Source organism: Harpia harpyja, chromosome 12 (genome assembly GCF_026419915.1).
Source record: "Harpia harpyja isolate bHarHar1 chromosome 12, bHarHar1 primary haplotype, whole genome shotgun sequence".
Taxonomy (NCBI): Eukaryota; Metazoa; Chordata; class Aves; order Accipitriformes; family Accipitridae; genus Harpia; species Harpia harpyja.
In genome coordinates this window covers 19,910,914-19,938,099 of record NC_068951.1, presented here as the reverse complement: position 1 = coordinate 19,938,099, position 27,186 = coordinate 19,910,914, and the positions used below count along the sequence as shown (strand labels likewise).

At 41.2% G+C, this 27,186-nt stretch overlaps 2 protein-coding genes across 15 annotated transcripts in view; both read right to left on the bottom strand.

Moving 5' to 3' along the window:
• YEATS2 (YEATS domain containing 2) overlaps positions 1–7,451 on the bottom strand; it is a 53,668-nt gene extending 46,217 nt beyond the window's left edge. For 6 of the 10 annotated variants that reach the window (XM_052804980.1, XM_052804982.1, XM_052804984.1 and 3 more), the window contains exons 1-3: positions 6,222–6,339; positions 3,029–3,126; positions 2,829–2,921 (exon numbers count right to left, since the gene is read on the bottom strand). In XM_052804980.1, coding sequence (XP_052660940.1) covers positions 2,829–2,921; positions 3,029–3,126; positions 6,222–6,321 — 291 coding nt within the window. In that variant the 5' untranslated portion in view covers positions 6,322–6,339. Of the gene's footprint in view, positions 1–2,828; positions 2,922–3,028; positions 3,127–6,221; positions 6,340–6,555; positions 6,983–7,354 lie in introns of those variants that run through there. The other 4 variants (XR_008237694.1, XR_008237695.1, XR_008237696.1 and 1 more) reach the window with 2 other exon arrangements.
• A 2,659-nt stretch (positions 7,452–10,110) lies between these two features.
• Positions 10,111–27,186, bottom strand: part of KLHL24 (kelch like family member 24) — a 30,770-nt gene continuing 13,694 nt past the window's right edge. For all 5 annotated transcript variants that reach the window (XM_052804991.1, XM_052804989.1, XM_052804993.1 and 2 more), the window contains exons 3-8: positions 26,149–27,136; positions 20,811–20,995; positions 19,512–19,630; positions 18,202–18,390; positions 17,583–17,771; positions 10,111–16,404 (exon numbers count right to left, since the gene is read on the bottom strand). In XM_052804991.1, coding sequence (XP_052660951.1) covers positions 16,204–16,404; positions 17,583–17,771; positions 18,202–18,390; positions 19,512–19,630; positions 20,811–20,995; positions 26,149–27,068 — 1,803 coding nt within the window. In that variant the 5' untranslated portion in view covers positions 27,069–27,136 and the 3' untranslated portion in view covers positions 10,111–16,203. The remainder of the gene's footprint in view (positions 16,405–17,582; positions 17,772–18,201; positions 18,391–19,511; positions 19,631–20,810; positions 20,996–26,148; positions 27,137–27,186) is intronic.

The following is a 27,186-nucleotide window of genomic DNA, read 5'->3' as shown; positions in this document are numbered from 1 at the left end:
AAGGAGGACTGCAGCCTACTCAAGTACCTATAATGTCCCTTTGAAAATAACTTCTTCCCTTCCTGCGCAGATACCTATGGTCTCTTACCATACACAGAAAGGCCACAGCTGCCCAATTCTTGCAGGCAAGCAGGGTAAGTAAATGCATCAGGCTCTTTAGTTTTGATACTCACTGGCAGTCTTGTCAATGCCTATGAGGCAAGCTACATGTGTATTAGCACCCTGTCTGCTCCCGAAGCTCAACAGAGGATAAAGAATAATGTGCTTAGGCATGCTTGCAAACTTTCCTCAAAATGGACACCTTAGAGCTAATCTTAGATCCTCCCAAACCTGCAAGGTGGAGGATGGGGCAGGGGAGTGTTTAAATCTCTCTTGTTTTCACTACTGTGACAAAGGCCTTTTTTTTTTTTTTTTTTTCTCCTGTATTTGCTTTTAACCTCGGAAGCAGCAAGGAAAACACCCATCACTCAAAGCAAGTGTCCCTCAGCCACTTCTCCTTCCAGCCACCGGTCCTCCCTGTCACCTTGGTTTGATGGTGAAGCAAGTCAGCAGCAACATCCCTCCACCAGCAGCAGAGCACTGTCAGATAGCCTCACTCCAGCTCCTGAAGCCACAGACTCACACTAGAGTTGCACCGACAGCTTTTTTTGCAGGCAGTACCAGCTGAAAGAGGCTTTCTTCTTCCCTGCCCGAACCACCTGGATCAGCCAGGCTGGCACAATTATTCATGGGGAGGGGGCAGGTCACAAAAAAACAAATCAAGAAACTGATTTGGGATTTTTTTGTTGTTGTTTGGTTGGGTTTTGTTGGTTTTGTTTGGCTTTTTATTCTCTTTTGCAGTGTTATTTTTAATCCACGTAAATTCCCTGATCCAAAATTCTGCCAACGGGATGGAGGGGGTGGCATGGGGACAGACACCAGCAGCACTATGGAGCAGCAGAACTGCCCTCGAGAGGTGGTAGCAGGGGTAGAGTTAAACATTATCCCACCTTGGACTTTAAAGGTTCATTTGTTTCCTTCCAATTACCAACTCTTAATTACCTACTTACAAGAGTTATATTCATATATCCAACGGTGGGGACACACATACAACATCACCAAAAAAACCCCCAAACCAAACCAAATTACCACTAAGAACCTCTTTTTTTTGGTTTGTTTTTTATCTCTAGTCAAGTAAAATGACCAACACCTTGTCCACTAATTTGTGGGAAAATGTAATAAACTGTAATCATACAGAATCATAAGCCTCAAAACCCAGCAGCACTGGGTTGAAGAACTGTTTATATTTATGAGAACAGGATAAGAATTTGCAAATCATCTTCCTAGAAGTTCTGAATTAAACTACAAAGACTCCCATTCTACCAGAAGCAGAAACAAGACAACCATTCACTGCCAAGTCAAACATACATTAATCACACATTAAAAATAGACAGCAAAGAAAACTGAAAGCAGTAACAATTTCAAAATAGAGAGAGAATTGATTTAGCCTGCATGCAAATCAGGACTTTTAGAAAAAATGAAAAATGCAATCAAAGATACAGCTACAGTAGCCACAAGCTCATAAAAACTACAGGAAAACTAAACAAAGCAAGGATGCACCATTAAGTTTTGTGAATACTTTGAAACAATTATAAAAGTTGTTATTTCTGGCAAGTGTGAAAATCAGCAAGGAAAAAACAAACACCCTGCATGGCAGAACAAGTAAAGAACAGGGGACAGTACAGCTCTTGCTGACACATGATGACATTGGATGAAAGCACTTTCAAAGATTAGAACCTAGCTCACATTCCTCAGCCACCTACACAAAAATCAAGGGGGGGAAGAGGGATCTCCAAGCCTCCCAATACTACCATAACCTTTTTCAACTCCAGTTGATCAACTCAAGTTCAGTGAAGGGGAAAAAAAACAGCTGGACCTTTTTGTTTTTACCTCATTCCAAGACTTCTGGAAATCACAACAGGAAAACCAGGAGTAGCAGTGAGAGCCACTGCTTGGAAAAGAAATTTTCATGGGACTAGAGTAAAACCCAGGTTTGCAGCACCCATCTACAGCTTCCAAAAATCAGCTCAGATCTTTACTGGAAATCAGATCAACTCCCTGAATTGAAAAGATGGTAACTAAATACCTACACTGGTAGCGAACTACAAGTCAACTGGGAGTCTGCATGAGTCATGAACACCCTGCAATTACCAGCCTGTTAAGGACAAAATGCTCAGAACTGGGGTTTAACTAATAGCGTTTGGGTTTTGTTTAATTTCCTTGTGAATTTTCAGTCTCTCTCTGGTATCTCCTCGATTTACCTCCTGCTTTACTGCCACCATCAGTTCACCAAACCATTAACAGACTGCATGCCAGGGTAAAGGGAGGACTGTTTCATGGCACTACCCAAGCCTCAAGAAATCTTGATTTCCCCCCGCCCCCGAGAAGTTCCAAACCCCATCTGCTTCCACCTTCCTCCTGTGAAACAGGAAAACATTCCCCACTTTTCAGGGCTTTGCAAGGGTAAACTGTACAGTGTGTGAGAAGCAAGGTGCTCTCATGCAAGAACTGATGAAAAAAAAAAAACCGCAGAGTATTTCAGAAACCAGAACCAAGGGCTGCTGAACGAATTCTCAACTGCTCCTTGAAGACTGGTCTTTCCCAAGTACCTGAGGCCCAGCTGGTGATGGACAGGTCTCCTCTCCCACTGCCACCCCATTTGCAGTTCATATTCCACCATTTGAGGAAATCACATCTCAAAACCAAACATCAGCTGAATAACCAGTGAACTACACATCTTCCTTTGCAAATATTCCCTAAAGTCATATTATTCCCAAAGTAATTTTTACCTCTCCAGCTTTAAGGAGACCAGCAGACGCGTAATAGTTAGCCACAATACAGGCACGCAGTTTATCCATCATCCTTCTTGCTTCAATCAGGCGCTATAAAAAGAAGAGATAACATATAGTAACGGATAACCGCTGCAGCAATTGCCCCAAACCCCGATACACCAGGATCTTATGTATTTTTAAGAACAAAAGCTTGATACCTGATCTATAACTTCAATTTCATGTTCTTTACTCTTCATTTCGACGGCAAACTGTTCTTTTATAATTGTCTCAATCTTCTGCACAGCAACATCTCGAGCTGTACAAGGCCACACATGGAAAATAAAGAAGAAGGAAGTATTTATATTTCTGGTTTTGAGGCTTTATTTGAAAACATAAAGATGAGAAATCATTATGGAGGGAGAATTGAAGGGATAATACACACACAAAAAAGGGAAGGATCATTTTTCTGCAAAAGAAAGTAATTTGCCTTAACAAAAACCACATGTATCTTTAAAAGCTGGCTTGTGTGGAGAGCTATTTTTTCCTTTTTACATCTGAGACGACAAATAACAGAAGATGGGAAGAACAGGACCAGTTTGTTTACTTCTGTCTCAGTAAAGCTGTAAACAGTAAAAGGAAAACTCAAACGTGCTTATGGCCAAGTGCAGTTACCGCTGCAATTGCGCAGGAGTATGCTGGAACACTATGTACATTTTTCTGCTCTCTTTGGCCCGATTCTTATCCAGGAAATTTACACCACTTCATGCAGCAATAATAAGGCAAACTAATACTTTATATGTTCAGCGCTGGCATGAAGTGCAGCCTGCTCTGGCATGCCTACAAACCTTTTATTACCCACAAAGGAAACTACACTATCAAAAGCTGCTCTACCTCTTACAAAATCCTCTTCCAGCACGGCAGTCAAAAAATTTTAGCCTTTCAGCAGGAGTTTATTGACCTCGGTGGAAAGCATGTAGTTTAATATTTCAAACTGTGCAAATACCTTATGGCAAATTAGCGGCTAAGAACTAAACTGGCATCTTACTGTGTTTTTCTAGAACATGTACAAACATAGAAGGAACAATTCTTTTTGCCCTACAACTACCGTAGACTTTAATATTGCCCTTCCTTTAAGTCACCTCTGTTATATCAAGGGGGTTCAAAGAACATCTGTTTTTATCAAGTTCTAAGCAAGAACTTGGAAAAGCAGGAATTGTACTTCTAGAAGCAAGCCTGGAAAAGGTCCTCCCACCAGCGTCAGAAGTACAGTGAACCCACTGCAAAGCAGATCAGAGAAACAGCCTGCGTTCCTCTGTAAAAAAATCTCACATTGTTTCTATGTGGAATAGGAGGCAACAGCACCAAGACTTTGTTTTGAGCTTCAGAGGAAGCATTTGTTTTACTAAAGGGTACATATCTGTTTGAAGAGGTTTCTTTACTCTTTCTATTGGGATATTAGAAATCAAAAGCAAGTCAAAACTTTGCTGGTAAGTTCCAGCTAGCATACATGATTTTACTGTCTGATCAGGTACCTACAACAGGAGTAAGGCAACTGATGCTTCTATGTGCAACAGAGGTATCCTAAATATTTTTACTTATTTCCAGATACCCGAATGTATATATTCTAGGACAAGAAATAGTTCAAGCCTACATTAAAACAGAATTATGGTTGAATCTGTATGAGTAATGCAATATGAAAAACCAGAGGGATAGAATTTTCCTCCAGCCATGAACACCATGCCTAGGAAATTCGCATGTAAGGCCACACTTAAAATAAACCTAAACAGATTAAGGTATGAGATGTACAGTTCAGACAGGGACAACTGCATCTCTTCCCAAGACTGATGCCATGCAACACCAGCATTATGACAATTAAAGCACTTCAGGATTTGTGGTTATATTACAGATGCTTTTAAGAACACTTTATTTTCATATTTTCCCAGCTTAGCGTCAACCACAGTCCCTAATTAAGATCGTGTTAGTGAAATTTGTATACTTAAGGAATTCTTGTATCGAAAGTTGGAGATCTTCCACGAGAGGAAGAAAGAAGTCAGTTTGGAGGAATCACCTGAACAGAAAGTTCACTTTGGCAAGGACATTTTTCCAAGGCCCTGAGACTTTGCCTGCCAATTATTAAGACCTTCTGAAAAGTTGCTTCAGAAGTGGATTAAAAACCTGTCTGCAGTCCCCAGGACACTCCACCACAGAGGGTGGCGATTTCTGGCAGCCAGGCAGGGCAGGCAGCTGGGAGCGGTGATGCTCTTCTGCCATGGCCAGCTGCAGCACAGATCCACTGTCAGGGCCCCTAACCGGCCTGGCACACAGGACCTGCCCAGCAACACATTCAACCCAGAGTTCAGCCTCCTCAGATTTGCCCAGCTCTACGCCATCCTCCAAAACATCACCTGAGAAGCCCTCATCTGTCTCTCTCCAACTGCCAGCTCCACCACCCTGCTCTGTTCCTGGATCTTCTTCAGATCCCACAGCCAGCTTCGGTTTTCTCACCTCCCTGTTTGTCAGCTCCTCCCACCAAGATCCTCTCACTAGCTGTGCTATGGCAAAAATCACTAGCCTACTCCCTGTCCCGGGGCAAGAAGCTCTACTCTCATTTGCCCAGAGACGACTGCAACCTGTCCCAGGCACCCTGCCAACAGGCTGGTTCCCAAAGCAAGCATACCTGAGTTGTGCCAAACGTAAACCTATTCATCCAGCTACTCTCTCTACTACACTTCTTTATCTACCTTTCCTTCAGCGGGTAGCTGCTCCTCCACCTCCCTTGCATCTTTCAAAGCCCCTTCCTTCTCCCCAACTTATCCCTTCTACACTGCTCAGTTTCACTTTATCTGCCTACTCGTGCAAACATTTGTCATCTTCCAAGAGCCAGTCTACCTACCGCAGGGTCATGGATTCCTTTTACCCCTACTGCAGAGTCATGGATTTCCCCCCTCGCCCCCCCGCCTCCCGCTATACTGCAACCTGTATCCTCCAAAATGTAAACAATCTGCCAATCTTTCTGGAAGCAGACTGCAACTGCAGAACAGATGCACAGGTTGGAGCACACCTCAGCATGGGTAACTGCTGGGAAGATGCACTGGCAAATACTTCAGCAAGCAACAGGAACCAAAGTACACGGCTGGGGCCCTGGAGAGCTCGTGCTCTAGCTGCTATCATGCACCAAAGTCTGCATCCTCACGCCTTGCTTACAGTTCAGCTAGCAGGTAGGAATGGCTCCGTGTACAACAATCACATCTTCACGTGGCTATACAGAGGTATCACTAACTTCCCTGCTCAATTTCTGCCCTTTGACCCCTTAGCTCCTACCCCAGTCCCTTCCAGACCTGTTTGCAGCATGCACATCCACAGCATTTCTAATTCCACCTGGGAGATCCCTTCAGTTCAGACAGCTCCTACCTGACTGTTCGGCTGCTTTGTGACGTTTGTTGGGATGCGTGATGGTGATCTCCTCATAGTCGGGGTCCTTCTCTGCGATCACTCTCTTGATCCCAGACATGTTCTCTCCACTGCTCCGCTAAGAGTAAAAATACAAGCATTAACATCACCCACAGCAACCTTCTGGTCAGGCTTCAACCTCTCACCGTGAGGAGGCCCGCGGTGCACCTCCCGAAAGAGCCAGGACACCTCCTTCCCCAGTTGCTACAGATTAACCCACAGCTGCAAAGCTCGGAGCTGGTCCCGTTCTGAACGGTCCAGGAGCTTCAACTGCCTCCTGACCTCCGCAGCTCACCACAGCCCGTGCGCGTACACCCACGGCGGTACTGCAATGGCAAACCACCGCCCGCTGAAGCACAGCGATCCCCGTGCGCCCCTGCCAGCGAGCTCTGCGCTGGGATCCCAGAGGACAGACACCCAGCTGTGGTCTGATGGGCGACTTCAGGGTTCCCCTCAGCACAGGCACCGCCACCTCCGGCAGGCGCTCGGAAGGGGGAACGCTGCGGTCATCGCCCAGCCGGCAGCTCCAACGATCCGCACCCCGAATACGCGGGGAGACACCGAGGCACCGCGCCCTCGCCTGCGGAGCCGGACGCGCACAGGTGCCTCGGCACCAACCCGCGCCCTCGCTGGGCTGCTTGGCTTCCCCCCTCTGAGAACTCTTTAACCCGAACCACGACCCCTCCCGCGGGAAGCGGGGTACACCGCGTCCCCACCGCCTGCGCGGCCCCTCTGAAGCGGGAGGCCCCCAGCAGCCCGCCCGTGCCGTGCCCAGGAGGGCGGCCGCCGCCGCCGCCATGCCCGGCCTTCCCGCCGCCGCGGGCCAGGAGCCGGAGGCATGAGGTAAAGCCGAGGCCGCGCCAGGCCCGGCGCTCCAGGGGAGCCCCGCGGCGGCAGGGCAGAGCAGAGCAGGGCCGGGCCGGGCGCTGCCGGTGCCGGGACGCCCCGGGGACGCGGGGGGCGGGGCAGTGCCCGCGCGGCCGGGCCCACGTGCGCGGCCGGCGCCGCTCCCCTCCCCCCGCCCGCGCACACAAAGCCGCCGCCGCGGCCGCGCGCTCCTCCCCCTCCCCCCCCCCGCCCGCCCCGCCGCTCACCCGCGCTCCGCCGCGCGCCGCCCGGCCCCGCCGCCGCCCGCACCGGCCGCCCCCGCCGGCCGCCCCGGGGCGCTCAGCGGCGGCCCCCGCCGCCCCGCCCCGCCACCGCCGCCAGCAGCAGCGCCGCCGCCATGAGCGCAGGGCCGTGTGCCTGGCTGCCCGTCAGCCGCCGGGGCGGGGCCCGCGCAGGCGGACAGCGGCGGAGGGGCGGGACGGGGCCGGAGACCGCCCCGGGGCGGGCGGGGGGGGGGGCCGCACCTGCCGCCGCGGGCAGGTGCCGCCTCGCCGGGAGGCGGAGGGCTGCGCCTCGCCCGCCAGCCCCGCGGCAGTGCGGGGCCGGTCCGGTTCCCGAGCGGAGGAGGAGAGGAAGGAGCGGGGGGGGGTCCCTCAGGCGAAGGCCGCCGAACCGGGGTCGCTGGTGCTGTGGAGACCCGACCGCGCCTTCTCCAGCGTTGGGTGCGAAGGTAACGAACGGTTTGTGGGCAGCGATTTACCCTCAACGCCGGAAAAAAACCCGAGATTAGCGACGCTGTGATGTTTCCGTTTAGATATATTAATATATTGGCCTAATCCTGATTTACTGGGTGAAACAACCTTACTTTAGTAAGTAATAAAACTTGAGGAAGACATCTTAATACAGAAGATACTCAGCAAAAAGAGGATGATTAGAAAAAAACCAAAAACCAAGAAATGCGGCACGGACTGACAGAAATGCAAGATTACCAACAGCCCACAAGAAGTGCACAGGAGCACCGTGTCACCTCAGGACGGGGATGGCGGCCCCAGCCCGCTCCCACATGTTGTGCACACAAGGTCCGCTGAAGGGAGTTTTTGCATTGGTCTCACTACAGATAGGCTTCAAAAAAATCTTATACCATGCTTACTACTCACCATATACCACGGTACTACTCACAGTCTCTCAGATCAGAGCTAAAATTGTCCAAATTAGCATAGCTAATACCACAGTTCATGTTTGGTTTTGGCCAGACTGCAATACCTCTGTCAGGTGTGGCTAACAGCAAATAGTGCTTTGGTCTGAGGTAGTCCCATGGTTCATGCAGTGAGCTGCTAACCAGCACAAATTAATGTACTGCTCATACATGTACTTGCAAACTTATTTATGAGGCCACTAATTAGCAAGCGTATGCTGAATGTTCAAGGCTTAGCCCTTAAAGTCCTCTTTTTTTCTAATTTCAGGACCACAACTAAAATGACTTTCTGATGTCTTGCCAAGCAAGAAACGTGAACTATGGCAAATCAATGGAGACTGATCTTGTACTTGAATTTGTATCATGCTCATCAGGAAAAGTATGTATACAATGTAGTTCACTTCTATTTTCTTCCTTTTTCCTGCTTAATGGAAAGAGGAAGAAGAGGCTGCTGTTAAAATATTGCTGCCAGTTGACTATGTTTAAGACTTAAAATAGCTTAAGATGGGCTTCCAGCCCTCAAAAATATTTCCATTGCTTTGCAGTCTGAGGATTCCCTTTCAGGCAACGTTACTTCTTTCAGGAAAGTAAACTTCTGCAAGCATTGAACTTGGTAGTAACTTAGTTTTGGCACCACAGCAACAGCCACTTTGTCGCTGTAAGCAAGCCTGGCCACACTGCAGACCTGCAGCAGACACTGTTGGCTTGCCAAGTTTTATTTCATGTTAGAAGGTAACTGAAAACCACTACGTATCTCAATAGTACAACATACAGACTCTCTCATCTCTGTGGGGGTAGGTTTGAAACTGTTGAAACTAGTGCAGCTACTTCAGTTTTCTGCATCTCAAAGCTGCAGAAAAAAACATGAAAGATGCAGCAGTATCATCATGTCCATTTAAGTTATATTAAAATGCAGAATGTCTGGCACCATTTCTACAAAGAGCTTCCCTTTCCTTATACTTATTTCTGTCAGAGACACAGAGTATATTGAGTAACAGGGCCCTAGTGCCTTGGGTTTTATTTTGGAATATCCGGAATACCCCACATCCAAATATACCACACAGGGAATAGATTTGTGACACATTCCATCTCAGTGGGCTACAGGGCAAAGCTATGGAAGCTGTATTTGACTGCCACAATATCTAAAAGAAATGTTTTGGGGAAGAAGGCAAGCCTAGGATTACACAAAGGGCAAGTTCCAAAGATCCAGAATGCAAGTTATGGGGAAGAGAAAGCCTGGAGTACAGCTAATATTCTACTAGAAAATACATGAAAGATGGATGTAATCTGTAAAAAATGGGGTATTAAACCAAACACTTTCTTCCTATCAGTTCAACTGCAGCAGTACAACTCTGTCACAGTCTGAACCCTTACTCTGCCATCTGCAAGTGGGACCTTGAGATGGCCAAGTAGCTGATTTTAGGAGGATAAACTTTCTATAGGATTCTTTCCAACCCATTTTGTTGCCAGTCACCTTCCTAGCATTGTTACCTTTTCCTGATTTCCCATGCTGGTTTTGTCTTCCACGTCCATTCACATTGTTTTCCAATCGCAATACCCAGGACTAACCAGTATTTCACATCCCACCCCCCGCTTTATCATTTTTCCAGTTTTCATTCTCTTTTTAAGTTTATTCTTCTGCACAGCCTTGAGCTTGCCTTTATTCACATCAGTATGGGAGACAGAAGAATGTATCGATGGATAGATATGAAGACTGCAGAATCCAACAAGTTGAATTACCCAGAAAAAACAGGAAGGAGTTTCCTCTTTGCACCACCAAGCCCCACCCTGGAACTTCTCATAACCTAAATAAAACACAGTGACCTATTCAAAAGGCAAATGTTTATTAGGTACACTGAACTTTAAAAAACTTTCAAAGAATTATGCAAGAAATATATTTAAATATAACAGGTGTTATTGCAATTATGCTACATTACAAAATCACTTTTCTACTGTTGGCACAATCTGAAGACCTTAATGTTATATGCAGATAACGGTACATTGACTCTGGCACACAGCAAGTGGTCTGCACTTTTTTTGTTCAGCTGTCATTTGTACTGCACCAGGTTGTTCTTGAAGACAAGATCAGCTCTTTGCAGAACTACGCCTTTTATGTTTCAGTAAATAAAGGAACTGGCAAGGAATAACGTGAACTGCTGTTTTCCTCAGCAAATAAGGAAAATCAAAACATGATTTCAGGTGAAGATAAAATACCATATGAATAACAGTTCAGGAGGTAAACTCTCTTTCCATGGCCAACTAGCTCCTGTTAATCTGACTCCAAATTGCTACAGGTGCACCAAGAGAGAATGACTCATAGGTCCAGCATTTACACAGATGAAATTAGTAATAGTACATTACATTCAAGTCTCTTGATTTGCTTATTGCCATGCTGCACCATATTATTGCTTCATATTACGTATATTGAACAAGAGGTTCATGACTGACAAATTGGAGCATTCAGAAATATCGTAGAGGCTATCAACTAAAACAAGAAACTGTACATATTAAGGACAGGAAGTCAAAGACTAAACTCAAATCCTTTGTCACTGATGAGTACTGGAAACAAAAAACAGGAAAAAACAAATACCAATTTCCCTACATTAAATCTGCCATAGCACTGTAATAATGGAAGCATTCTAGACATATTCTAAACAAGAGATTTAACTATTCTAGTTAATGAATGGCAAGATTTATTTCTCAAAGGACATCAACTGTCTGGACAGGAAGACCAATCCTAATAAAGATAAACTGGGAGAAGTAATCCAAGCTCTTTTCCACAATAGATAAAAATATAGGTGAATTCAAGGCACAGGTATTTTCAAAATTAACACGTTATTTTCTTTGGAACTAATAATACAAAGTAAGCCATAATTACATTATCAATGTGCTGTACACAGGGGCTTTTATGTGCATTACTTATAACAGCACTATCAGAAAATGATCACAAAATTATTCACACACAGAGATGTGCACACATAAACATATGAGCACAGACTGGAGCACTACAGTAGAAAAAAACCAAACATTCCTGTAAATAGAGTTCTTAGCAAAGTTATCAGGGCTATATACTTTGAGTAACAAGAACTTATGTATAATATTAGTTATGGAAGACAGCTGATGCAAGGCCAACGTGCAGAGAACATGCGATTCACACATCTGGTTTGGGGTTGGTAGGAGGCTGCTTACTGTTTCGTGGCAATGCTCATAGCACTGACACAATCACGATAAACTGACAGTGAGGTCCATTTTTATTAATGCCACCTGAAATAATTCAACACTGAAGAAACTTGTGTGCTAGACATATTTAAAAAAATCACTGCTTGGCCCCCAACCAGATAGCAAATTTCTGCTTAAAAAAATTTCATCTTACCTTGTAGACTCCTTTTCTGAGTGTATGTTGCTCAGATTTTTTTTAATCAGGCACAACAAACCATTTCATTTGTACTTTCTTGTGTGTACGAGACTACATTCAGATTAAAACATTCATTTTGCCTCACTGATCAAGTCTTGCGAGTTTGTTAATGCTCTTGAATTGGCTTTTGCCACCTTCAGTGGTAGGAAAAAAAAACCCTGCACATAGACTTGCCTAGTTGGGCAATTAGGAAAAATGAACCTTTGGCTTTCCTGAACATTGCCACTAGAAGACCATGACCATATATGCATCTTTATTGCTCCAACTGAGTTCAGTGAGTTGACAAACATGAAATATTTTTACCACCTGAGTTTCAGCATCTGGAATTGCAAACTTATGAGCATCCAGAATGTCTTGGTTGCAGCAAGCCCAGCCAAACACACAAACCACAAACGCACTGCGTTTCCTTCTGCCATCTCTCACCCAACCCCAATGAGTTTCTCTCTTGTCTCTTTGGAGCTGGACTAAGTTTGTGGCTCTGCCCACCTGCTGAGAGCAACAGCTCCAGCACACCACCATGCCTTGGGCAGGAGGGAAACCTGAAGTCACAGGGAGTGGGACTGCTGCTTGTCTTGTCCTTGCAGCTCAAATAAAACAAAAGCAGGATAAATTGAGTAATTATCTAAGATAATGTGGTAAACTCAACTATTTTGAGGAAGAAGCTGGAGCACTCAGCAGTGTCCTTGCTCTCAAGCACAAGTGACCAACAAGCACAAGTGACCAAAGCTTCCTCTGAACCTCTGTCAGGGTGAGCATCTCCTCTTTCTACATCACCAACCTCTCTCAAAAACCTGCAGTGTTAAAAATACCATTTAAAAAGCTTGAGTAAATTATGATAAGGGTCCATATCAACATAATCTGCATTAAATATATCTGTGCTTCAGAGCGTAGAAACAAAAGCAATCTTTGATGAGAACCACATTGGTGCCAATTAAAATAAAAAAATAACAGTACAACTCTGGACCCTTGGTGCTAGAGGTGAAAGCACAGTGCCTAATCCTCAAAACGCTTACCAGGCACATAGTATAAAATGAATAATCTGATGGTACAAATGGAAGAGATTCCACAAATTATGCCTACTTAAGCATTACCAAGAAGGGAGCCTACAGGTAAAACTAAATGATTACCAGACAATGTTACATGTTCGATGGCTGTAAAATGAAGGAATGCATGGTGTATCTAAAAGTGGAAGGCAACAGGCTGCACTATAATGCAATACTGAAGTTATCTATTCAGAACTTTCTTGAAGCAGGCTGCAAGGAAGCATCAACTTTCTTTTTAATTAACATATTGCTAAGAACAGAAGGATTCAACTCAGGAAGTAGACATCAATATGGAGAAGGAAAACATTTACTCTCATTTCTTTTTTAAAAGTGAAATACTTAAAAGGTAATTATCTGTTTAGTGGAGTGAAATATTAAACAACTCTTAGAATTTATTTTTTAGGTATGACTTTGGAGATACTTGAGCCCCCTTCCCATATATGGTTAGACTGAAGTTACATTTTTGTGCAGGGGTGTCTACTTTAGAGCTACCAACCCTATTACCATTTATGATGGAAATCTTTTGATTATACTAGATTACATTACTAATTTTCTCTCTTAGCTGAGACAAAAAACCCAAATTGCTGCTCAGGCCCATAAACTGCAAGCAGCTAGACATGCGTAATAGTGAGAGTTTAAATCTTTCAATTCATCTGTACCTAAGTGAAATGCATTGGAGAACAGGTGGCTCAGGAATGCAACTTCCAAATTAATGCATCCTTCTAGAAAAATGGTATGTTTCATTAAACCAAAGTAGAATTGTTCTTTTCTAGTACATATAAAAATATTTGTTCTAACAGAGCAGGCCGTAAGTGCAAATTATTTACAGAGTTAACAAGCAAAAAAAAAAATTCACTGCTTGTTTTAAGGAAATCATTGCATGAATAACTGCCATTTTAGCAATGCTCCACACATGTAACTGTTCAGCGTTGAATACATGTTCTCAAGAATTGTAAGCAGAAATTTTCTTCTACATCTACATTTCTGCATTTACTGGTTCATTAAACACTGTCATTTACAGAATAATAGGTAACTACATAAATTGTTAAGAAAAGACAACCAAACTATAAAATGAATCTTCAAAACCATAGAAAGCAGTATCTTGTTATTTACAGAGTAGTGCAGTATTATAAACACAGATTAAAAGATACCTATACATAAATGACATTGTTCTACACCTACAGAATAAAGAACGTTTAAAAACAGTTTAGCATGACAATCAACATTACAAGTCTTAACACAAATAAGAAGGAAATCAAAGGAAAGGAGAATATTTTTCAAATTGCATCTCTAATGAAGTGCTCCTATCATTTTTTTACATTTTCATTTACAATGATGGCACAAGTTATATACAGTGTTAGCATGTATCAGTTACCGGGCAATTACCATTGCTATCAACGGACCTTATTCACAGGTACTGGCAGTACCTTTTCAAAGTAACACTTGGTGAGCAGAAACACAAGAAACTTAGAAAAGGATTAATTTATCTGATTCATTTGTCTTACATTACCAAGGGACTTTCTTTTTAGGGCAATGTGGACGTACATGCTCAGGGACTGACTTCCTAATTACATCGCTGATATGCAAAGATTTGTATTTTATCAGTATTCTTAACATATACAAAGCAGTGTTTGGTATTCAGCCAGAAACTGAAATTTGTGTCCTTTCCTGAGGTTACAAGTTAATGCATCACAAAGTGCAGCTCCCAGTGCTCTTTAAAAGTCATGACCATATGTTACTGAAAATGATGACTCCCAGTTTGGCATAACTTCACTGAGGGTCAGAATTTCCATCTCATGAAGAAATACTCTGGGAAAACAGATGAAGAAAGTCCAGTGGAACAAACGACGTTCCAGAGACGGTGCTTGTTTTCACCCTCCTGAGCAAGCACGGAGACCAGAACCCTGAGGCCAGGGCTGTCTCTGCAGGGGCCTTATGTTTTTTTTCTGCCCTGGCACTGACCAACTTTCCTACTGGCTGCTGTCCTCAGAATTCCTTTGAAAGGCAGTTCCTGAGGTTTTGGTGATTAACAGGAAATTGGTTCACAGACAATCCTATTCATTTTCCAACTCTCAAGTGCTATTTCAGTTTTTATGAACTTGTGCCTCAACTATACAACTCTGTACTGGAAATAAAGAGACCTAGTACAGAAATCTAGGGAGAACTTAAAAAAATACCTTTACAAAACAAAAACAAAACAAAAAAAGGTCAAAATACAGGTGCTTCCTAGGCTTCAGAATTATCCAAATCATATTATGTGGGAGTTACCTCATATGGCTACACGGACAGGTGCACAGATATTTTTCTGGTGATAGGAGGGACCTTTCCAGAACTTCTTTATCTGTGGCCAAGCAGCTTATACAGTAGTTTAACTGTGCTAGAGTAAGTGATTGTCTGAAGAAAGGCCAAGAAATACTTGGCGGGTACTCTGCCATCTCTGCAGATGAGATATGCGAAAGATGAATTTATAAGCTGTAGGGTGCACCCAAGTCCCTACCTCTATCATCAGGTAATTTATAATGTGATTCAGAAAAGTGGAAGAATCCAGAGTTCATCATCCTTTATTCCCTGAATAGTTTAGAGAGACTTCGCAGGGAGCAAAGAGCGAACCCAGTAACTTTCAGACTTCAGCCATACTATTCAAAAAGTTAAAAACTGGGATTCAAAATTTGCTTCACAGATGCATGCCTACACTCCAGTGGTCACTAGTTTTCCATGTCATGTAGCCTTGTACTTCTGATGAACATTTAGCAACACTACGAATAAGGTTCATAGCGTTAAGGTACACAGTCGTGACTGCAGTGTGTTGCACTGGCTCACTAAACAGTTTCTCCTTCAGAAAAAAGCATTCCTCAAAGATTCTAATATTTGTCCTATGTAGCTTGTTTTGTTTGGTTTTGTGGGTTGGTTTTTTTTAAGTCCAAACCATGCATGATCTGACATAAAATCTACTTGGTTAAGCCAAGTAATCTGCTTGTAAGAATGCTGTGCATATGAATTATAATATGAGATTTTTTTAATTGTAGGTAATTATCCTAGATGATTCTTTGGAATTTACCTGCCTATGTATTTTTCCAATTAGCAGAACCTGAAACACCTTGCAGATACCGCTTCTTAGGACACAGGCACAAATGCTGGTGAAGGCACTTTCCCCCAAAAGCTTCCAAGATTTTAATTACTAATCACACATAGGGCAAACTTTCTGAACACTAGTACAACATACTATTACTGCTCTCATATCAGAGCCCACAGCAGATATAACTGAACTCTGGTTACTGGATATATTTGTAGACTTGTTTTGTAAGTTAAATTAACCCTTTTTCTAAAGGCACAGGATGTAATTTTCATGCGACACTTAGGTAGGGAAAGGGCATTTTCCCACTTCAGGAATCTTTAGAAAAGCCTGTCTTGCAGCAGACCACTGGATTAATTCATGCCATCTTCTTTTTTCAAGAAAAAAAATTACAGTTTAAAGCCTTTTTCATTATATCTATGAATTGTCACACAGCCATGATATGATACTGGCCTGGGCATGGCTGCTACTCCTGTGATAATGCCTGTTGCAGGGTCATAACAAAGAATAGTGTCTGTGGCTTCACCATTTTCTCGTCTTCCACCAAGGATATAGATTTTTCCATTACACACAGACATGCCACAATTCTCCTGTTTCAAAATAGACAAAGGAATACATGATTATTTAAAAAAGACGACCTCAATTCCTGCATGTCTACTGCAGCATTGTGACTACCGTTTATAAACAGACTGACCTATACTATTCCCTCCCTGAAAGGGCCAATGCAGAAAGCACAATAATTGAGGAAAGCAGCAGCACAATCCTACAGAAAAGACTATTTCAGGTCTAAGCCTTCACTGCACATAGCTCAGACAAGGGATACAACGGGAATACAGCAGAACACTGTACTTGCCGTTTAAACATCTGAGATAAGGAAAGGAGGAGAGAACAAAGATTTTCAGAACAGAGACCACAGTAGGTATTATTAATGCAAAAAATGGGAACAAGGAGAAGCACGTTAGAGGAGCAACAGATAATGAAGAGGGATGTAAACAGGGCAAGGGAAAAAAGGCATGACTAAGAAAAGAGTACATAAGAAAAAGTCAGCGCTGTGTCTTACTTGAAACAAAGAGAAATAGGATTTTATTTCTTCCTTAAAAGCAGGCATGGAAAAAATATTCAGTTAAACAGAGAACACAGATCAAAACAGAGGAATAGAGGGAAGGCCAGGAAAAAAACCCCAAATTCCTGTTAAGGTAGATACTGTAGAGTATGTGATTGATGTTTTAAAAACATAGGGAAAATTAACTGATACACACACACTTTACTACCAAGGGGACACATTTTTAAATTCTGCTCAACGTTCCACGTGTGGAAATGATACAGCTCTCACTGCTTAAGTCAGACACCTTCTGTGCTATACAGTGGGGGTTTTTCACACTGTAAAAAAAACCTTCAATATTTTTTTGTTACATTGAAAGGCTTTAATCAGTTATAAGGAAATTACTATCTTCAGTCTAAATTAAAACATGCAGCAGAACTTGACAGAGATCAATTTCTATTCAATTAAAACATCATCCATTATGTCAACAGTAACTGCTCTCAAATGGAAAGTCTGGACTGGCTAACAGTGACACCCAGCTGAAAAGCTACTGGTTTAGAAAATTCCTCTTCTGTGAGGTTTTGAATTATACAGATGAAGTAAAGCAAGAATGGAATCAGAGACACAATTTTAACAGGGTTAAACAAGTGTATACTCATTTCATGCCAAGAGAGTTATGTAAAAAAATACCTTTCAGATGTCTACAGGCCTTTTAGTGTTAATTACCTGTCTGCTGAATGTATTCTGTACGTGCATCCAGTAGTCCTCAGCTGGATCATAGCAGTATATTGCTTTGGTAAGCCCACCAGCAACGTAGATCAGATTGTTTAAAGACACAGCTGTAATACATCTTTTTGCAATAGGGATAGTTGCACGGAGCAACCAAGAATTAGTATCGGGATCGTAAGACTGAACCTGAAAACAAATACATGCATTTCAGATTACAAGCCTAACTGAAATAATAACCTGGAACACCCACACAAGTTATAGAAGGGGAGCAAAAGAAGCAATACCTGGTGGACAATATCTCACCAAGAAAATGAAGTCAATATAAATATAGGTCCATGTATCAATAACATCTATATATGCAGTATATTCAACATTATTTTCCTAACGCTCAGGTTTAAGAATTCACAGAATTTGTGAAGCCAATGACAGTATCCATGAGAAAGACCACAGTAACAGTATATTATTGAGTTAATGTTTTCTGCTTTATTTTTTGTATTATAATACTTCCACACTCCATTCAGCAAAAGAGTTAAAACAGATCTCTGTACGATCTATTTTTAAACCAGTAATAGTGTTTACCATGGAGAGAAGATGCCATCAAATACAATCAACTGACCTTGTCAGAACACGTGTTGTCATCAGGACCACCCCCGATCACAAACAGTTTGCCAACACAGCTGGTGACTGCTGGAGAGCTCACAGCTTCTTTAAGGGGAGCCACCTCTGTCCATCGATTAGAAAATGAATCGTAACACTCTACACTGCTGAGGCGGTTTTGCCCATCATATCCTCCAACAACATATACCTATACAAAGTGGTGAAAACATTGTTTCATTTTTAGAGTAGTTACTACATTTTAATATGAAATTAAATTAATTTAAAGCTTCAAGAATCCTAATTTGTTAGGTTTGTGAAGGGATACTTTCCTCAAATTTTTAATTTATACACAGGAGGAGAATAATATGGTCTAAAAATAATAGGTAAAGACTCCCTGGAGAGTTCCATTCAGTCACATGTGGTATGACACTGTGAACACACGTCCAAAGCATGGTATTATTAATACTGAGATAGAAACTTCCTATTTGAATGGCATTTGTTAAAAAAGGCACTTCTCTCCATTTTTCTTTTTACAGATTACATTCATCAACAGTAGCAGCAAAAGTCCATCTGAATTTACTTTTGCTTTTCTGTGTTTTGCCTTTTTCCTAATTGCTTACAAAAATATTTCTTCTTCTCAGTTTGTAAACTTTTCTTTGCTTTCCTGTTGCTTCTCTCATATTTGAGAAGCAGAGCTCATTATTATTCATGTCTACCTTCTTCCCTCTGTTTGCTCCAGCTGCAAGTCTCATCTCTAAGAAGTCCAAGGGACACCACGTGCACCTCTTCCCTAACTTTCATTAATGGAATCCCATGGGCAGTTTGATGTTAAGGCATATATGCCTTCAAAATACAGCAAAATCTCCCATTTCCCCACAGCATATATTTGATTAATTTCAACATAAAACATTAAATAAAAAAGCACAGAGCTGACAATCAGAGCAGTACCAGTTTCTGTTAATAACTGCAGAAACTGTTAAACTTTTTGACAGCACTTCTGAAGCACAGGCAAATCCAGATGCTTCTTTGCTTCCCAAAAAATTGCATCTGGGGGATAAGACACTTCAATGACAAAAACACCACAAAAAAAAAAAAAAAAAAAAAAAAACCTGAGATGTAACATGATTTTCATGTCCACAGATAGTTTCTAACTAATAAAGAACCTAATTGTTTAAAATAATTCTTTTATTTGAAAATATATGTATTTAAAATTATTTGATAGGAAATACAAAGTTATACTAAATATGTACATTATGTTTTCTCAACTGTTTTCTTATATACAGCAAACATCCCCACTATAAAAAAAAATTATAAATATACTTCTCTTACTTTACCAAGAAGAACAGCCATTTTATGACGCCATCTGCCTTTATTTAAGGAGGCAACTCTGATCCAAATGTTAAGTTGAGAGTTATAAATCCAAACATCTCGGCTATTGATTCTTCCACCTTTAAAAACAAGAATATGCCAAATTGAATAAATTCATTGTTGAATGAGAAATGTCAATAGTTAACATGCCCCTCTACAGTGGGCAAAGAAAACTTGACATCCTTTTTAGGTAAAATAAAGTTCTATCTATATTTATATGCTAGACTGAAAAAGTCAGTTTCAGTGGATTTCAAACATGAAAACATACAGTGAGTTATTTTACTTACGTGTGCCTTTCCCAGTAATATGCTGAGATAACATTAGATTATTTCTTGAGATTGGAATGCATTTTAACAGCTTTTGCCCATGGTCTTCAGATTTCCTTTAGTGTCACTACCTGGATGAGACACTCGAAATCTTAACCGTTTATGGGCCTCACGGCACATTCCTAACACTAGCTGTTCTTCTATTTGGTTCATGCATGCATCTCCTTTGTTTTACACTGTTCAAATGATACAGGTGCTACACATCTGAGACAACTTCCTTGGTTAAACTAACACATGGGACTCGGTGTCCCCTATAATTTACCCTTGCTAAAAGACTGAATGAGAGGTGTGTAAAAACCTATAGCTATTGCTCATTTCACTGTAAAAGGCTGATATAAATGGATCCCAAACTCAGGCACTAAAAGGAATTTTCCATTTTACATTCCCATGATGAGAAGCAGCATTAACTTTTTCTTTGGGAGTTTAGGCAGCCATACGATACAAGCAAGTTGCCAGCAACATACTAGCACTGTGGTGCTCCTAGGCAACCGGTGTTTTTAACCAGCACACAGCACATTTTGTAGCAGAGAAAACGCTCCTGGGAGAAGACTGCTTGGGATTTTTTGCTTCTAATTTTTTGCTTGTAATTTTTCCAACTGTTGCTGCAAACAGGCCACTACTATATTTTAAAGCATATTTAAAGCTTTACTATATTTAACAAGCATAAGCTAATCTCTTTAAATATAATTGATATCCTGGACTCAGCTGTAAAAACTGCCAATTAATACCAAACAAAAATCCCAGAAAACACTTTTGTCTACAATAAGATTGGTTTGGGGCTGGTGTTCACCATTTACATCAGAAAGTGACTTTCAGTTGAGCTTCTGTAAGTTCACAGTAATAAGATCTGCCACACTACTTTTAAAAAAAAAAAAAAAAAAGAAAAGAAAAACAAAGAAAAGAAAGAAGTCTTAAATTTTTTAGGATTATTCACCTGAAACAAGAATATCATTCCGTAGAGCACACACTGCATACTCAGACTTGGTAAACTCTGGAAGTTTAGCCAGTGACTTCCACTCTCCTGTTACAGGATCGTAGCACTCAGTATATGGCAAATTAAACCCTCCAACTCGTTCACAGCCTCCAACAACAACTATCACCTCAGAATAACCAGTTGATCTAAAAAAGTGAACACAGAAAACTAAGATGTAGAAGATATTAGTACATGGAGGCCAAACAACATTGCCTTCAAAACTGCATGAAAATCGGAATATTTACTATTTAGCACTAACTTCTACAGCAGAGAAAAAAGAAAAAGGAGTCATTTAGCAAACAGAGGTTTTCACTGTTTCCAGCTGTCTCATTACACAGCAGGTTGCCACACCGACAGGTGTTCAGTGTAAGTGGTGGAGTTGCACTGCACAACATTCTATGTAAAAATCAAATAATTAAAAAATACAGAAAGCCCTTACTCCAATAATATTTTTCCTTTGACTGTGTATGTAGAGATATCAGAAACAGAGTTCAAGTGAGGCCTGAGACAATGAGATGAGCAATGTTTCACAATGAAACCAGTCCCCATGTCCCCTGCCCCAAATTTTACAAAATTCATAGTACTTTACATTGCTTAAATATTCAAAAAGTATAAAATGTTTTAGGTTATTTCTTGAAAAAATAAAAGCTGAAGGCATATAGTCACCAAAGTAAGGGTAAAGGAAGAGACCGTAGAACCAACGCATAGTTAAAAAAGTAAAAAACAGGCATAGTGATAGAAGGAAACATTAAGGAATGCTGAAATAAAAATTCAAGCCTAAAAGAAAAACTAAAACTCAGTGTGAAAAAATTAGGCATTAGACAGTCTGCAATGTACGCAAATACGCCTTTAAATTCTATTCCACACACATTCTCCTTCTACCAACCTGATGCTTCTGCATTATACATATTCACAGCAATAACGAAACTTGTTATATGTAATCCACATTTGAACCTAGAGAATCAACCAACCATCTTCGACATGCAAATCACACTATGACCAACTTTTATTCCTCCTCTCAAATTTATAATTTCTTGTGAGCATTTGTCAAAATTCTTTATTTTCCAGGCATTTTTAGATTAAAGGATTCTGCACTGATATAGTTATTTCAAGAACTGCTGTCTATTAATTAAGTAAAACTGAATGCAAGATTCATTTTATTTTTGGTAAGCCTTTTTGTTGTGTTGTGCTTTAAGTTTGATTCCAATATGAATAGACATCTCATTCATACCACTGCTGAGTACTGCAGTCCTCTCTCCAAAAAAAAAAAAAAAAAAAAATTACTTATGACTGCATTTGAGATAAAAGTTGCATGATCTGTCCCCAAACTTCTTAACATGAAGTTATGCACATATTAACTTATAAATCCTGATGACATTTTCCCCATTTTGAAACATCAGGAATAAAAACAGTTAGCCCTTCTATCTCCCTGTCACCACATACCATAATTTAAATATACCATATATATTTCTACTCAGAATATTTTAAACAGGCAAAGGCAATGCTAAATGATAAGATACTATGAGGTTATATAATGAAGATACATATCTGAGGAAGCATACTTACGCACCTGAACTAGTCAGAAGAAACACTCTCTTCAGCTGCTCAGCTTTGAAGTCATGCTCGTTCCTGGTTTCTATGTATTTACTGTTATTGTTTTTTGCTTTTTTGAGGAACAACTCTGAAAAGAATCTCTCAAAGGATAAAAGAGGGGAAGTTCCTGTGCCAGCAAAACATTACCCAGGAAGACAATTTCCTTAAAAGCAAGATACTCATCTCATAATTTGCCTTAGAAGCAAGCATTTGCTCTGATACATTTGAGTATCAGCTAACTGTATGTACAGAAGAGGTTTGTCTGTTGATTACTTTCTAGATTAGAATCAAGACCTCCACTTAGTTACTGAAACACTTACTGTACCGGATTATCAATCTTTATTTTAAAACTAAATGAACCAAAAATCTTTGATCGGAGAGGGCTCTTTATGCATTGCTATGACAGAGTTTTGCTCTTTAACGAAAAGATTAATTTAGTACAGTATTTCAAATCCACAAAACCCCCCAAATCTTCCCAACATTTTAGTACCTATATATGCCCATATCATTTCTTCAGTTAAGAAACATTTTCTCTGTTACATTTTCTTGAAGGAGTCTTGCACTGTATAAGGTTTTAAGTTAGTACCAAAAGACTTTTTTGCAAATGACAGAGGGCACATCAGTTAAAAAAAAAAAAAAAAAGTGGGAGTACACAAAAAGAACGTACAGGCAAAGGCTAATTCCAGAAAAGAACTAAGGATACATTTGAAAAATGATAATAGATTAGAAAAAGCTGTGATCTCAATCAGTGGTACAGACAGTCCTCCTTGCAGCCCTCAGCAGAAATGGTGTGAGCAAAATAACAGAGGTGAGCTAAAACAGGCACTAGAGAGATTTCAGAAGACACCCCCCCATCAGGAAGAGGTACACAAAATGGAAAGGGGGAGTGGAAGACAACCGACAGTGACATACAATCCCCTGCATTCCCAAGAGCAGGTTTCCAACAGGTCCCGAGTTACATACAGACTTCTAGACAAGGTCAGAACACCTAACAGCACAGTGTCAGATGGACAGAAGAACTTTCAGTAGTTCAAAGGGATTACATTCAAAACCATTTTAAATTTGGGAGACAAATTACAGGAATTCTGGTAAATCACTACTTTTTTCCCCCCCTGTTAATTCACTTTTGGGTAGTAAACAGGTAACAGACAGAAATGTAAAGTGAAATAAAAATTCATCTCCTTGGGGCAAAAATAAGGAACTACATTAGAGCTTCCTAAAGGCAACCAAAAAGGATGTGTTAAAATGTATGAATGTAATAACTTCTAACTAAGTAAAGAGAACACTCATGTATTTTTATCAGACAGCTTAACAGAAACTGTGTGATTGAAGAATTCACAGGTACATGAAAATCTGAAGATAGTTCAAAGCATACAGTAGGAAGAGCCTGTTTTGTATATGGAAATGTATTATTGCTCACTGCTTGATCTCAGCTTGGAGATTTGCTGTACAACACAACTAGCAGGGGACAAGAGAGACTTAAAAGGAGCATGAGAGACAACCTCAAGATGTCACTATGGCGTTGCAAGTACATAACTGAAAAGCTCTTTCAAAAAGACTCTGCATTTGTCAACGATGCCTAGTGGCAACCGTTACACCACATTTTAAACTTTTATTTACTTCAGGTAACTCTTCACGGGTTTCAAAAAGAAAAAAATAAAAGTGAACTGTGAATTGCAATCCACACTGTTCTTTAAAAAAAAAAAAAAAAATGGGTAGAACCCACTTCACCCATAGGTGCATACATACCCATACAAGGAATCACAATTAATTTCCAGAAGCTTCAGTAAAAACACTGGCGTGGGAATTTCTGATCCTGCAGCCTGTCTCCTTTTAGAAACAGTTTATATAAAAAACAAGAAAGGCAAGAGAGAAGGAAAAGAGCTCCCCAGCATCCTCTCCTCCCCAGTCCCCCCAGAAAAGGTGTCATGAAAACACAGGGGAAGGGGGACCTAGTAACTGTTTTAAACATGATCTTTTTGCTATAGGCAACAGAAACAGACAGGCAACAGAAACAAATGGCAAAGAACTATTCCATGAATGTAATATAGAAAAGGGGAAAAAATTCCTGCTGGGAGGCCTGTCAGTTTTTCTCTCTGTAAATGACTTCTCTTGTTCCTGCCTACTCGAATTCACAGTGCAGTTCAGTAAGCTCAGCAGTAAAACCAACAAAACCCACAAAATCCCAAACCAACACCGCCCCACCAGCTTCAGAAATCACCTGTATTAGGCAAGGTACTTCATTTACAAACTGGAACACTACACTGAAGCTATTCAGATTCTCAAGTACATACACACCATGCACTTCGATAAAACTGTTAGGTCTGAGCGTATTTGCTTTCTTTATCAAATTGGGTCATCAGCACACAACAAACACCACACCAAATACCACAAGATACAGCCTCCCTCCAACCGCTCATGAAATAAGGAGGTCTTTGGTCTGAATTCCCGTGGTCTCTCTCCCTCAGGCCCAGACTCAGGGTATGAAAAGCCTCTGAAACTATCATTGCACCAGTTTCCAAACTGCCATAAACCAAAAGCTTCCAGAGACCCTCCATGGCAGCATACAGCTTCAAAAACCTGGCAGCAGGGCTGCAAGGAGTCTAAGAATTTCTTCTCTCTCGGCAGGATCTATCTCCAGGATTGAAGACTGGAAAGCCACTAATGGGGCAAATGCTTGCCAGGTATTTCCCCCTGCCCCCATAAGCAAGCCTTTAACACATGTCAAAAAAAATAAAGGTTCCCTGCACAGTCACTGTACAGCAACCACATTTGACTAAGAGTAAACAAAGATGAGTAACTCCTAACACAATCTGTTTGTCCAGACCAGATCCTTGCGTCACTTTAATGTAATACATGATTTTATAACTCCAGCTTAAATCAGCTGAAGTTAACAATAAACTATCATGTCAACTATCATGTGGAGGTAAGGCTGGGAAAATATTTTTCAGGAAAAAAAATCATCACCACCATTGCTCATAAATGCCACTAATGGACTCTTCCTCATTTCTTCTTGCAACTTTAGTCACCTATTTGTGTAACACATTATTAAGTAGCAGCAATTCTGAATTATTAAAATGGCACAGAATAAGCATGAAATACTTCAGGAACTGTTTCATAATTCTTTAAAAATGCAGTATTTAGTTTCTTTACAGTTAAGAACCTGTTGTTCTGCTGTCTATTGTCTATTACAAATCCTTGCACTACTCCATCTGTAAAGTATTTGTGATGTAGCAAGTGAATGCTCTGAATATATATCCCCATCCACATCCTTTATAGTGTGCTGTACACTTACAAGACTTTGTTATAAAAAGAAGGTTGGGAAAGGGAACGGTTTACCTGCTATAGCACAGGAAGTTATTTTCGAGACACTGCTATTGTATGAAATAACTTAAGAACTCACCTAGCAAACATTAACCTTTAGAAAATATTTTACTTGCAAGGTAATGTAACTTCACTTACCTGAACAGCAATAAAGTGATCTGTGCAAAAAGACTCACTTACGTACATTTTCAAGACATGTGTGAGCTTCATGTGTTGGGGGGAAGTACAGAAGTGTAACTATAGTGGCTCCAGAATGCAAAATAAAATATTCTGCAAGGTAATTTTTTCTGGGCACATGTATATCACGCATCTGTACATCGAACTATGTCCTTCTCCTACAGAAATAAGAAGAAAAAAAAAAAACCAAACCAACTTTCCTCACCTGCGTGGCCTAGTTCTGGGAGACATCATCTCATTTCCAAGGATATGGTATCGCCTGGCTTCATGCAGCAGCTGATAGCATTCTGGGGAGTTCTGAATCAGCTGGTCCACTTCCACTGTCTGAACGAAATAGTTTGGGTGTAACAACGGGAGCCTGACATGCGTCAGAAGTTCATGCAACACTGGTCTTCGCAAGTCAACCGCCCGGTACACCCAGCGCATGACAGCTTCAAACACCATCTCTTCCTTACTGATCACCAGTTCATCACTGCAAATATAATCAATAAGTTCATCCTTCCCCAGTTCGAGGAATTCTTCGTGCTGGGACACATCCTCAAATGTCTGCAGTGCAAAATTCCTGCACTTGGTGAACAGTGTCTTGAGCGAGTGCGTATCTGCAAAGCGCTGGATTCCCAGGCAATTGCAAGGATCCAGCTGTTCTTCCAGGAACTTGGCACAGGCGTCACGCAAAACACTGATCTGAAAGAGGCTTGATGTTTCAAAGAGATACTGCACGTTCTCTGTAGTGATTTTCACCTTGCCAGTGTATACATACTGTAAAAAGCAATCCATAGCTTCGGCAAAAATGCCATTGATCTCCACTAACATCTCTCTACTCTCTCTATGATCGTTGCAAAACATAGCTCTGAAGTAGCTGCTGCAGGCTGAGAGAACCGCTCGATGGCAGGGAAACTCCCTTCCCTCCACACAGATAATAACATCTGTGAACAACCGGCTGTCTCGAAATTCATTGAAGATCTGGAGAATGCTTTCAGCATGGGATGATCCCGAGGAGAAGTCGAAAAACTCAGGGCCTGACAACGATTTTGGGTCCATTTCAAAAACTTTCCGCTTGGTTGCAGGGGAATCTCGTATCCCACTATCCTCTCTATTCAGTCTGCGTCCCAATATTAGTACCATTGTTACATCAGTTGGCTATAGAGTCATTGAGAAAAATTTGCAGAGTTTCTCCTTTGCAGTGCTACAGTCTGAAAAATTAAAACACTTCAGTATTCAGTCTGGTATATTCTTAATTCCA